This window comes from Ischnura elegans, chromosome 4 (assembly GCF_921293095.1).
Source record: "Ischnura elegans chromosome 4, ioIscEleg1.1, whole genome shotgun sequence".
Lineage (NCBI taxonomy): Eukaryota > Metazoa > Arthropoda > Insecta > Odonata > Coenagrionidae > Ischnura > Ischnura elegans.
The window spans coordinates 107377608-107391178 of record NC_060249.1 but is presented as its reverse complement, the minus strand read 5'-3'; the positions used below and the strand labels follow the sequence as shown (position 1 = coordinate 107391178).

Here is a 13571-nt window from a genome sequence, read left to right as displayed (position 1 = left end):
TCTGCCTGTTTAACTTATTGTGGTCAAGGCATGATGGTGATTAAAGACACATTGAAATATTGGCATAAATGTACTGCATGACCCAGTGGAAAACCCATATAAAATGACTCTAATTGATTGAATTAAATAGTAACCAATGTTGGAACATGCCTGACATATTTCTTTGATATTCTTTTGATTAGTGAATCCATCCTGTGACAAAATGGACTCATGTTGAACATATATTTTCCAGATAAAATGTGGCATACCCATGCCAATGGGATAACTAGGTTTAATACTAGGCCTTTCTGGGAAGAGCAACACACCCACTTACAAAGCATTAGCTGGCCTGATGTAGCAGATCAAGAATAAAAGAGTGGCATCACATGAAATATATGAAAAATCATAACCTTGCAAAAGATTGAAGTTATTAATAGACAATTTCCTGAACGCCTGCTCTGAATATCGATGATAGTAAAAGTGGGATCTGAAAATTAACTTAAAACAGCACCATCAAGGAAAAGTCATATTTTAATGAGAATCCGAAGGTAACAAATGAAACAAATGCCAACACTAGCAAGTAATAATATTAATAGATAGTTGTTGTACAACTCTTGAATGCAACATGCATTCCAGGGAAGAAAAAATGAAACTTACACAACTACAAACTTAAAGTAAAAGATTATAGAGATGTCTCAATCTCTCTTCCCTTGGGGCAGTCAAAACATCACCCATTGCAACTAGAGGTTTGTCACCATTAAAAACGTCTTTTCCCACAAATCCTAAAATGCAATCACTTTTCAGGAATAAAACCACACACTTCAGGCTGTATTTTTTTTCTGGAATATAACTTCTCAACTTATAAACAACAGAATCTTTATGCTTGACACTTGTACACAAACACAGGCACACGTTCCAAGCGGCTGGCAAATTAGTCTGTGGAAAGTGGGGTATCGCTTGGTGCATCATAGTTTACAGAAATCATTCACAGGGGTTCCCTCCTCATTTAAGTAAAGGGATGACAAGAGGAGCATGTCTTTTCCAGCTCAGACAGTTTCACACTGCTCAAAGAGGATCACATGCTTAGTGCTCTTGATAACATTTCCCTCGGATTCATTTTAAAGATCACTCTCATCCTCCCTAATAATGAGAGGAGAGGGAGTGGTTACTTCTGTTAATTAGACACACAGGAAATGTTATTAAAAAGACCTTTTGTCATAGGGAGGGAGACAAAAATGTACATTGGAGGCTTCTCCATTACAACAAAGCGATCATCGCAGTTTTTAAGTCAAATATTAACAGTACTTAAGAACCCGAGATACTTCATTAGGAGGATAATCTGAAATATGCTTATAATCCCTCCTCGGTCATGTGAAGAAACATCTCTCTTCAGCCAAGTCCTTACCAAGCTGGTTCCCACCAATGTCTTTGGCATATACTTTTCCAGCTCTTCATGTCACTGAATCAACTCTTTATCCCACACAAAAGGCTATGGATTCAAAACAATGAGGAAAAAGGGGTAGCTTTTCCAAGGTACTTTAACCATTACCAACTCTCAAATCTAAACCACGAGGAGGACGATGCCACAAGGGCTTTAGCAGAGGTCCTCAAGGGATTCACCACTAGCCTAGATGGCACAAGCGACTAAGCCAGGGTTGGGGAATACGTTGGGAAACAAAAAATATCCACCAAGAAACAACAACGATGCCCTTCTCACCAAAACAACAATACGAGAATAGACAACACTTGACAGTCTTTCTGGAGTGCCAAGTCCAATTGTGAGAGTTGAGTAAAGGAGGGATCATTTCCATGGTGGAGATACGCAAACAATATAATCAATTATCATCTCCAGAATCATGGGGACACAATATCGCCACCTTCTATGATTCACTGGATGAAGTCTTTTGATCGTTTAGCGGCGGCAAATCTGCAAGATTAAAGTCTACTGTCCTTTCTCCTTGAGGCCCAAAAGGTGTTCACCGATGACGGTGGAAGGCTGGTGGGCGTAGTTGCGGATCTGGTGCAACGAGATGAGCTGGTTGGGGAAGGAGGCCGAGGGGGCGGAGGTGACGGGCGCCGAGGAGGCCGGCGGTAGGTGGTGCAGGTGGTGCGGGTGGTGTGGATGGTGGTGCGGATGGTGGGGATGGTGGTGCGGGTGGTGGTGCTGCAGGGGCGACTTCATGTTGTCCATGGCCGCCATCGCGGCCGCCTTGGGCAGGGAGATGGGGTCGTAGGGGAGGTAGGAGGCGGAGGGGGGCGTGGGGCGACCCCCGACTGGGTGCGCACCCATCCCGGGGTGGTGGTGCGGATGGTGCACCATTCCGGAGGAAGAGGGCGAGGAGACGACGGGCGGGGAGGCGTGGATGGGGGTGAAGGCGGACGAGGCCGCCTTCGCCTCGTACTGCTGGGCCTGCTGGTGCAGTTGGTGTTGCATGTGGTGCTCAGGCCGACGGTGCTCGGGCGGCAGACCCTCCGTGCCCATGACAGAGTCGACCGCGTGCTCGGGACGCACGCCGTGCCAGTACGCGAGCGGCTGGGCGGGGGGCTGGGACGCGTCGGGCGGCTCACCGTTGGAGGGCGCGGGGGTGGCTCGGTGCGGGGGCTGCTGGTCGTGGGGTGAGTCGGAGGAAGGCGTGGGGCCGCCCGGGGGCGGGGAGTCTGGCGGCGGAGCGTCCGAGGACGGGGGCTGCGGCGGCGGCCTCGGGATCGGCGGTCTCCGGTCCGTCCTCTCGGCGTGTTTCTGCATGTGCTTGGCCAAGTAGGTCTCCTGCGTGTAGGACTTGCCGCAGTACTGACAAATGTGCGTCTTCAAGTGCTTGGACTCGCGGTGCTTGGGGATGTGCTCCAGCAAGGAGGGCTCGTCCGAGAAGCACTTGTAGCAGGAGTTGCATTTAAAGGGTTTGTCGGTCTGATGGCAGCGGGAGTGGGACTGCAGATTGGAGAGCTGGGAGAAGGCTTTCGGGCAGCCGGGGTGCCGACACTTGTACGGCTTATCCCCCGTGTGGGTGCGAATGTGCTGCTGCAGGTGGGAGAGCTGCGTGAACTTGCGTTGGCAGATCTCGCAGCGGTACGGTTTGATCCCCAAGTGTATCCTCGTATGCTGGGAGAGATAAGAGCTGTTCGCGAACGCTTTGGAGCACTGGGTGCACTTGTAGGGCTTCGCCTCGCGATTTCCTCCGCCGCCGCCTCCGCCCCCACCGCCCAGGTGGTGGTGGAGGTCACCCTTGCTGCCAGGAAATATCTGCGGGCAAGGAAAGATAAAAGGGCGTGAGTTATATGCGGACCTTTTGATGTGTGCATGCACATTTTGACGGAGAAAATGTACTGAAATACGCGCTACCCGTTGGACAAAATACAGAGCTTCGGAGGCGTGTGCTTGACAGGGACCGAAATTATTCTAATCGATTTTCACCACGAGGGCCTCATTTCTAATGGTTGACCATAGGTTTTCAACGTGATCGGAATTAGGTGCGCTTGAAAGTTTTCATTCTGACGTCGAGAAAAGCCCAGGTTAAAATTGGTTCCTAGATTTTTGCACACATATTTGAATAGCGTAGCCAACCATTCGGAATCAACCCCTCGATTCGAACATCGGCCATAGGAAAAAATATCACATAGGTGTTTAATATGGTGCGCGTAGGAAAATTTTGTTGGGAATGACAAATGATTCATAAAATTGCACTTGGAGTGGTTCAATCACATATATTACCGCACAATAAACTGAGAAAACTGATGGCAAAATATTGAATTTAGCATTTTCTGAGAACTATGAATATTCACTTGGATTACATGCAAGTATCAATGGCTGGATCTCCCGAAGTGTTGGGAAAAGAACCCATGCAATGAAGGAGGACTCTCGAGCTTAGCATTATCTCAATGAAAACGAAAGCTTAGAAACCACTTATTTTTTCGAATAGGAAAATTCAGTTTTCATAAATATAGCTTTAGAAAATTAGTACACCCTTTACTGAACATGACTTTGATCCCAGGAAAAATTTGAAGTTGAAAGTTATTCATTTCTGGAATTATAATATAACGAATTTCTATAATTTACTTTTATCTGATCCTGAGATAACGTAAAGTTTTAATAGTTGAAAGTCCCAAGACGTTGTATAACCAATTATAACATAATTTTCATGCATTTAAATTGACAAATTAAATGAAAATTCTGGGGTAAAGAAAGGGGAAAAATTGGCATGCTATCGAAGGGTATGCAAGGATGGATGGTATTCGGATGCATTACCTCTCCTTGTTCCATCCCCGGCCATCCTAAGGGGCCGTCCCTTCCAATGCCTTGGATCTGCTGGGAACCCCGGGATCGCTTGCGGCCTCGTCCCTGCAGAAAACAAATACAAAATGTTAGAGCAATTATTCCAAGGGCTTCCACGCTGATGAATGGAGAATGATGTCCCGTGCTGTACGAAAGATCTTATTCGGTAGGTTTTGGCTCCATTACACAACCTTTCTTGATGCAACTAATTGTAAGGTAAACCAGGAATTTTAGAAAAAGACCCATTTTACACCCAAAACTCTGATGCTTTTTGGATAAAACGCTGACAAATATAAAATCCTAAATTCGAATTTTTGACAGAAATCCTAGGTCGCAAAGATTAACGTACGCTCGATTCGACAAGAATAGGTCAACATGTTTGATGCCAAAAGTGTTCGGCTTGAAGGTGTAGCTGAGAAGTAGAGAACCAGGAATAAAACGATGATGTGATAAAACGCCAGGGAACTTATCATACATATATCACTGAAATATATGGAAAAACTGATATATCTCACTGTTAGGAAGGAAACCAGCAATACAGCGGAAATTGCAGCCGAGTTGAACTATTCAAGGAATGATGAGGAAAGAGCATAGGCTACTCCATACAGATGGAATTAAAAATGCCCGAATGTTTATATGCAACATACTGCACCGGATTAGGAGTCGGAATACCGACGAAGAAGACATACTAATTTCGAAATTGAGGTTCAAAAATTACCCCTAGTGAGCAATCAATCACAATAACAGAGGACCCAAGAAGCCAAGGGGGAAAGAGCTTTTTTATTTTCGGAGATAAGTGCAGATAATGGTTGGTGTAGTAGACAATACTGTTGTAGCAAAGGAAAACAGGTGAATCACTGATGTATATACATATAGATTCAGTGATTTACATGAATCTCTTTGTTACAGCATTATTGTGTACCCCACCAACCATTATTTGCAATTATCTTCCAAAAATTGCACTTGGATTCTAAGGACGTCAATAGCAACAAGTCGTTTGATCACTTTCCATTTCAATTCCCTTTATGAGGGTGAGGACGAAACCCCGAGAATCAGGAAGAAGTCACTAAGTACTACGCTCATTACATCAACTATAAGCCTCCTCTAAAAAAATGGTTATTTTCTATATGGGAGATAGGAATCTTTAGTATCTACCCTGCATTTGCACTATATAAAAGAAAAAGTAATATATCCCACGCGGAAAAAGTGTTGAAATGAATCTCCGACGATGATGCGAAGACTTTTCGACAAATATTTTCAATAAAAAAGAGTCAGGGAAGGAGCGGGCAAACTTGTGTCAAAAGAGCCAGACTGCTATCCCAGAGGCATGAAAAAAATATTGAAGAAGAATAAATTATATCATAAGTAATTGAATAAAATATGCTATGCCGAATACGAAATGATTAGGTACTGTTCCTAAGCGCTTCAGCTTAAAATTGGCAATATCGATGGAAATTTCTTACCGGTAGTTGAATCATAAAACACCACAGCGGGAAATAGTAAAAGAGCAACGTAGGCGACTCATTAGTTGCATAAAAGAGGAAACAGAACGTATTATGTCCATTTATTTAAGAGTTAACTCCCTAATGAGCGATGAATAGAGCAACATCTCAGTGTTTCCTTCAATTACTTTCCATTCCTTCAATGATGAAGCCAGAAAGCGACGTAAACCCCGAACTCACTTTTTTATATCCCCCTTGGCCTTTAGCTCGTTCTACCTTGACAATGGTCGCATGCAAGAGGAGGAAGAGGGAAAAAAGAACGCAGGGTTTTGGGCTGCAGAGGAGGGACAGGAGCAAGGATTAGGGGTGAATAAGGTGAGGGGGGAAGTGGGGGAAGAAAGACTTGGGGACAGAGGTATGACCACGATCGGGGGCGGGGTGAGGAGAAGCCGAAAAAAGAGGGACCAAGGCGAGGAGGATATAGATGAAAGGTGAGGGATTTTGGGGAAAGAATGAGATGGAAGGCCCCGGAAAAAGTGAGCGATTCGTTGCGAAGGAACGTGGCTTCCTCGGCGAAGAAAATCCAGAAAAGCTGGATGGAGCAAGGAAGTGGGAACGGAGAGTTGACGACCTCCTTCGGTAGCTTCCGCCTTTCATATTAAGCTTCCTCCGCACTAATGCTTTCGGCACAAAATGGTCACTGCAACGGAGGCATGCGATGGTAGAATCAAAATAGAATCTGCTGTCTAGTCCGAGTCTTTCATGGGATATTCCTTTGGCCATAGTGTACAGCACTACATAAACTCTTGCACAAAGTCTTTTAAAAACAAAATTTTCCCGAGTAAAGCGGCGAAATTTAGTTCCGCGACCATCTGAATGGCTAAACGGGAAATAAATCTTGCACAAATAATTCAGGTGAGTATGGCTACTGATTAATTTCTTAGAACGCATAAAACGGTTTTTATAAGAAAAAAACTTAGAAGGTGACAGGAAAAAATTCTCTTAGTCCACGACTTTGGTGTAAAGCGCATAGTGTATCCAAGAAAAAAACTGAAGGAAAATATAGTATGGAAGCTCAAAGTTGGACAGGATGAAAGATCAAAAACATAAAATGGAATAAGTGATACTTAAGCTCCTAAATAAATCAAATTTTATCGACAGAGGTCACATTTTAGCAACTTCATCCCACGACGAGAAAATCTTAAGGGTACAGTTTCTCGAGTGCTCGCCAATCTTGTATGCGTGTAGTTGTATTGTAGTCAATTGTAGTTACGTGTTAGTGTAGTCAATTGTATTTATGCGAGAAACGGCTGACCGATAACCCAAACCGTCAGCAGCGTACAACTGTTCGTAAGTAGTCGCTTGGGATCAAATCCAACCGTACCCCATATAAAACCGTGGGGTTGACGGTTGGTGTCCTGATTTAGGGGTTGAGATGACGAGAAAGGACCAAGGCAGATAATTCGGTGGCCGCTGAGGTCATGGAAGAAGCCTCCAAGAAAGTCTCCTTCGATAAGGCTATGTCCTGCAGACCGAGCTTTGTGCAGTCTCGTATGAGTGGGCTGCATTTTAGTAGGGGGGTAAGGGTGCCTAGGGTGGCCAAAGCGTCCGCAGGGGGGGTGAGGGAGGACCCTAACCTCCCCCCTTGCGCCATCCAGGTGAGCTCCGTGTGGACGGACGGCGGGGATGGGGCGAAAAAAAGGATCCGTGGAGAAAAATGAAAAAAGCCCACCCCATGCATGCAGCTCTTCCCACACCACAGCGACACCATTCGCCCACTGTGTACACTCCGGCGTGGGACGGGAGGGATACGACTTGCGTGAAAAGGTAATACGCGAACTCGAAGGATGAGGAGTAGCCCTCCAGATGAGGCGTCAGGGTATGGGGCGAGCGTTGCCGGCCGGGGAAGGGGATCTCAGATTCCGCCGAGATGAAGGGAAACTTAGGGTTGGGATTGGAAAAAAGGCCTTTTTGAGCCCCAAAACCAGTTTTTCGTCGATCTCGTCGGGGCGAGGGGGATGGGCTCAGAGGGGAGGGTTGGTTTCCTTGTTGCGTGAGGGGTCATTGGAAGGGAAAAATGGGAGGGAAGTGTTTTTTCTTCTCACGGGAATATTCGTGGCGGCGGCGTTAGGGGAAGGGGGTTGGTTTTTAAGCGATGGGACGGCGAGGGGGGTGGGGAGGTGATGGGAAGGGGGCTAAGGGTTCACGGATGGGGGAGGGGAGCAGTTCAGTGCTTGTGCATGTTCGTGGGGTGGAGGAGATGGCGGGGGTGTGGGAGATCTTATGGGGCGCAGACCCAGTGGTCGTAACCTCTCCTCGTGAGGGACATGACGGAAGGAAAGGCCAAGGGTTGGCGGCGATCATCTTGAGACAAGACACTCGCCAGCCGCAATTCCTCGGGGATTCCTCCTCGCGAAGGCCATGGGAGAAACTCGTAAAGACCGCTTAGTAGAAAACAATAGCAATAAATTAACCGTAGAGCGCCCTTATCGGGAGGTTCCAGTATCTCTAAGTCAATGCCAAAGGTCATAGAAAGAACTCAGCTAGGAATTAAAATATAGGGAAAATTAGCGTGGGATTTGTTCGACTTTGAATTAGCGTGAACATTTTCGGGCGCGCAGTGCCCTAGCAATTTTTTTCATACGCTTTTTAAGACAGTGTGTGCAGCGGTTAGCAGTAGGGACTTAATGAGAGTGCTAGATGGTGCCCAGAACGCGTATTTTTTTCGAGGAGATGGCGGGGGTGTGTTCTTACTATAAAGCTAACTTTTTGTGAATAAAGCCAATGTTTCGTACTTTATTTATATTATTCTATAAACCGGCCTTACAGACTGCTGACCGCAATTTTCACTGAATTACAGCCACTGACGGGCGCGAACTGCTTCCCAAACATTAAACCCTTCTGTAGTTTCATTGATAGCTTTCAGTCCACTTCGATAATTGATATGACATTCATTTATTTCATCACAATTAGCCCACTCAATTAACCAGGTATTGGAAATATTTTCCATGTATGAAATTATTAATTAAGAAACTTTTATTTTAAACCAATTCATCTTCATCTACATTAAACGTGTGCACAGACAGTAAAAGTTCCTTGGCGGCGGTGGTCGGGCGTATAGCCGTTGCAGCGGTTTTTTACAATTAAAAAATTATTGCCGGCTGTAAACGGATAGAAGGACAATGTTCCTTTAGGGAAGGTCGGAGCAAGGATTTGGGTGATCTTTAGGGACGCAGACGGAGAGGGGCGCAGAAAGAGACCCAATGGTTGTAACCTCTCCTCTTAAGAGACAGGGCACAGCTCTGCAGAAGGAAGGGCCGAGAGTTGGCGGCGATTATCCTGGGACAAGACACTCGTTCTCCGCAATCCCTGCGGGATTGGTCCACCGGATCGCGAGGGCCAACGGACAAACTTGTGTGGGAAGTTTTCCTAGATCCTCTCACTTTTCATTTATATAAAAAAACACCCACAAGTGGGATATAAAATAGTTATTATTAAAGGTGTTGTAACAATTGAGGATGGTTTACATGTGACATTTCGAGCATCACCCATTAATTAACCCTTAATTATTAATCCCTTCTGACATTGTACTATCTTCTCCAATTCCCAATTAGGCCTATTCTATTTCAGTCTATCTATACTTCCTATTCTCTTCCTGCCCTTTTCCATTTACAAAAAAATCCCCTTAAAAAGCTATTTTACATTCCTCCCTGCTTATTACTCCCAAGTTTCCTTTCCTCGCCCACCATGTCTAACATTTCGTTGTCCTTCCTCTTCGTAATAAGAAAATTAATTAACTAACGAAAGGCCGTTATTCTGGGGTAACGCGGCATAACGCCGTTTTACGCCACGTCATTCAAAGAGACAATTTTTATAAGAGAGGGAACTCATAATTAGTGTAATTCTCGTGAGGGACGCAGCAAGGGGGGTGGGTAGAAATGGGACCAAAGGGTTAGTGGCTATAATTTTGAGAAAAAAACCTGCCACATTCTAACGTGACGAAACTGATCTCGAGGGACATTTTGCGGGAGCAAAATCCAACAGCTCCATGATTACGCCGTCCGATGACATGAACTGTATCGAACTCCCGTCACCATAACACTTCTCCTCAAAGGCATTATCAAAGAAAATTGTCGAGAAAAGATGCGCAGTCTTTTAGGAGTAGGGTTTAAATTTTGGGGTTTCATTAGGTCTACGGAAAACCTTACCTCATATCTGAAGGATGAGGGGTTAGAACCAATTCAACCCTTCCCTCCATTTTACTATGGTCTTTGTATTCACTTCACGCTGGTAAAGGGTGAAATGCGGAAAAAATAAGCAATAAATTCTTCAGGGTCAGGGATTTTATGCCCTAAAATAGAATGCTAAAGGAGCACGTACGGGCACTCAACTAAATTTCAACACAGTGTGTGTAGAGTTTTTTTTTAGCTCTTATTAGCTCGCTCTTATGAGAGTGATAGGTGGTATTTTTTCCATGGTATTTTTAAAAATTTTTATAGCTGATTTTTCGTAGTAAATCTTGCGTAATTTTTTTCTATTTTTTATAAATAGACCTCGACGCCATCACCCTTCAACCTAATGAGCTTGGGTTATTTTCTCAGCGATCGAGAATCAGCGATATTGATAGCGTTGCGATGTCCGATGTAACAGTTAGCGTCAAAACATGGTATTCCATAGAATTTATGGCCTTCAAAAAGGGGAATCCCAAATACCATTATGACTCAATGCTTCGAGTCTATTACCAGTGACTTCGAGGCCCCGAACGAATCGACGATAAGCCGCATGGAAGGGAATTGCGGTGGTTCAGCGGGTAGAACTTTCGGCTACAAATGAAAGGGTCCTGGGTTCGTTTCCCCGGTGAAGCCTTTGCGCACCACAAAAAAATATTCTCAAAGTGAGAGATGGCCCAGGGAAAGAACTGACCCCTACCCCGATCGAGTGGTAGCATCATACGCCGGTTGGGTAATCTGGAGTGAGATCTACCCTAAAGTATCCAAAGCGACCTTTGGACGGAATCACTGAATGAGTGAGGATTGGTGGGTAGATTGGAAGGGGGGGGGAAAGCTTGCTATGGGGTTAAGCCTTCTTCTAAGCGATGTTGGAAAACGGTATGAGAAACAAGGGTTTACATTCACAAGGGTTCTGTGAAGAATGGAGTAGCGTGCAGAGGTAGAATTCTCCAAACACAAATGTAAATTCTCCTATTGGATGGAGAGGGTAAATTTATGCTAAAACTTTTTGACCACTACGACGATTTGGACTGTGCCCAGCGTGAAAAATTTATAGTAACCTAGCCATTTCCCTAATACGTACCTCATTAAACGTGCAAATAACCGCCTCTTATTTCTGGACGATTACTTTTAACCGGCACAGATTTAGGACCTAAGTGATTCCACTACTGCAGAGCATACATAATCAAAACCTATATATCGAGAGTATGTATGGTCAGTGGTCACAGATAAAAAAAATAGCAAGGTCATCCTCGAGACGCAGGTCATTAGAGTTTTTTTTACCATAACCCTGTCCTGGATAGAAAAAATTCTTCTCAAAACAATATGAACTCTCAAAATTAATGTTGCGGGTGACCCTACTTTCTTAGGGTATAACTGAATGCACTTCAAAAACGATAAAATAATGACCGGAAAAAATTGATTTTGTCCACAGTCACGCGCACGGGTGCAAATATATATTAAACTAAGGGCAAAATTCGCCACTTAATGCCTAATCCAAATATTATTTCGTGTAAATTTCACGCACTCAGTCCTTAAATGTTGGCATACATAGGATAGGGTAGACGTTGCCCCGAACTAATTGCAAGCCACAAACGTGTGAATTGTGCACATTGAGGGGAAGTGGGGAAGTTCCTTTCTCTGGGCCACCTCGAACTTGGAGTATTTTGGTTTGCGGGTGTCCGAAGACACCAGCGGAATTTGAAGCTGGGACATTAAGATCAGCAGTCAAACGCTATACTCAATAGGCTCCCATTTCCATTGTCACATAAATCAATTATGAAAGTACACAACTTACTGGCAATCTTTCTTCCGTCACATAATTAGTCAGCATCCAAAGAAAAACCAATAAACCTTATCGAACAAATAAATCGTAAAGGCATGTTTTTTCATAATTTTGGCTGAAGTCACGGACCAGCAGTAAATCATACCATGTTTCAAAGGCAGCAAAATGCATGGAGAAAAAATTGCAGTAAGGAAATACATTCCAGCCAAAAAGGTTCAATTATAAGAAAATATTATGAGTAATAAAAAGGGAAAAGACAGTGAAAAGTAATGATAATTAGAACAGTGAGCTCTGGAAGGTATGTACTCTTACAATGTTGTAAGATCAATTCATCATGAAACTTGCTTTAAAAATATTTTCATCTAAACCAAAAACAAAAAAAAACAGCCCTGTAAAAGTAATAATTACTCTGCGAGCTATGAAACAAGGAGCAATATAAAAACGAAGGTGTAATATCCGAGTTAATAGCGACGAAAAACCTGCGGCCTTCACTCTTTTGAAGGTAAATTTATGACGTCATGAGCTCATGCCGCACGGAGCATCACTTCTCAGCGACCCATCATACGTAACACTCTTGTGGGCCACTGTTTCCCTCAGTGAAATGCTCTCCTGGAAGGAGAATATGAACCCGAACCCGAATGACATCACAAACTCAAAAAAGGGCGGCACCATTAGCGTTTTCTTAATTTAATCTTACTAGAAAATGGCTGAAAGAGGAAGACTTTTTTTACGTCGTTACTTATATTTCCTTTCCATTTACCGAATTATTTTAGTGAACTGCGATTTTGGGTCTGTGTGAACGACCCCATTGGAAAAATCAGGACCTATGGAATTACAATAGTATCTTCTGGAATGAGAGAGGCCAGCCCGGCTGTCACACGGATTTGGAGGAAGCATTCCACGACTTAAAAGGAGGCTTCTGACGGATCAGAAGGTGGGACACGTTTCCTCCCACGATCCGAATAGAGATTCTTCGGAACCCTCCACCGAGCACGACTCGCAAACACTGCGGACCAGGGTGACGTGTCCCCAACAATGCGTTCACGTTGCTTCTCAGTTGCGTGAACAGGGGGGGGACAGGTGTCCCATGGTTGAAGAGGGGACAGAAGTAAGCGGAGACGGCAGCGATTCGGTCACCGAGAGGTAGATCGTGGAAAGCATAGCTCAAACTAAGAGACAAATGGCTCCGGGCGAGGGAGACTCATGAAAATTCGACCGCGCATCAATCAAATCGGTGAAACTAAGACGATCGCGTTTTCAAATTTCTGACGGGGCAACAGTCACCGTAAATTCTGTTTAGGCTGTTATTCTGTGGAATTCGATAGCCTAAAATAATTAAACGCTTAGTACACGGTGTATACTACTTTTACCAAATTAAAATGAAGTTCTTCTTCCAAGTTATTCTAAGATTTTCAAGGATTGCCAAATTTTTATAAGATTTTCACGATATTTTAGGACGATGAATTTTTTTTCACTAACATTTGAAATAAATTTCAACGCACACTCATATCGAATGAACTAAAGAGTACAGTAGGAATGCCTGCGGCAGGAAAGCTTGGGAGGGCTAATGTATCAGTTTAATGTACTTCGACAAGATCACAGTCTTCAAATCGGAAATCGGGTTATTGGAGGGTAAGAACGGGAGAGGAGGGAAGGTGGTGACGGGGATACGGAAGGAGGCGGAGGGGAGAGGTAGAGAGGGGGTAGAAAATGATTTTCAGCGATACGCGCTCTGCTCTAATAGTGATCGCGCGATTTCAATCAATTCAATTAGATAATCACTTAAAATAATTGATATCGCATTATTTATTAAACTTTTTATAATTAAATGATTGTGAAAGAAATTCCCGATTGAATAGTAAAAT

General features: G+C 44.2%; 1 protein-coding gene across 2 annotated transcripts in view; it reads right to left on the bottom strand.

The window, feature by feature from the left end:
* Nucleotides 1-492: 492 nt before the first annotated feature.
* The window catches only part of LOC124157864 (zinc finger protein squeeze-like), a 346653-nt gene continuing 333574 nt past the window's right edge, over nucleotides 493-13571 (bottom strand). For both annotated transcript variants that reach the window (XM_046532917.1, XM_046532916.1), the window contains 2 exons: nucleotides 4223-4315; nucleotides 493-3220 (listed from right to left, as the gene is read on the bottom strand). In XM_046532917.1, the coding sequence (XP_046388873.1) occupies nucleotides 1922-3220; nucleotides 4223-4315 (1392 nt within the window). In that variant the 3' untranslated portion in view covers nucleotides 493-1921. The remainder of the gene's footprint in view (nucleotides 3221-4222; nucleotides 4316-13571) is intronic.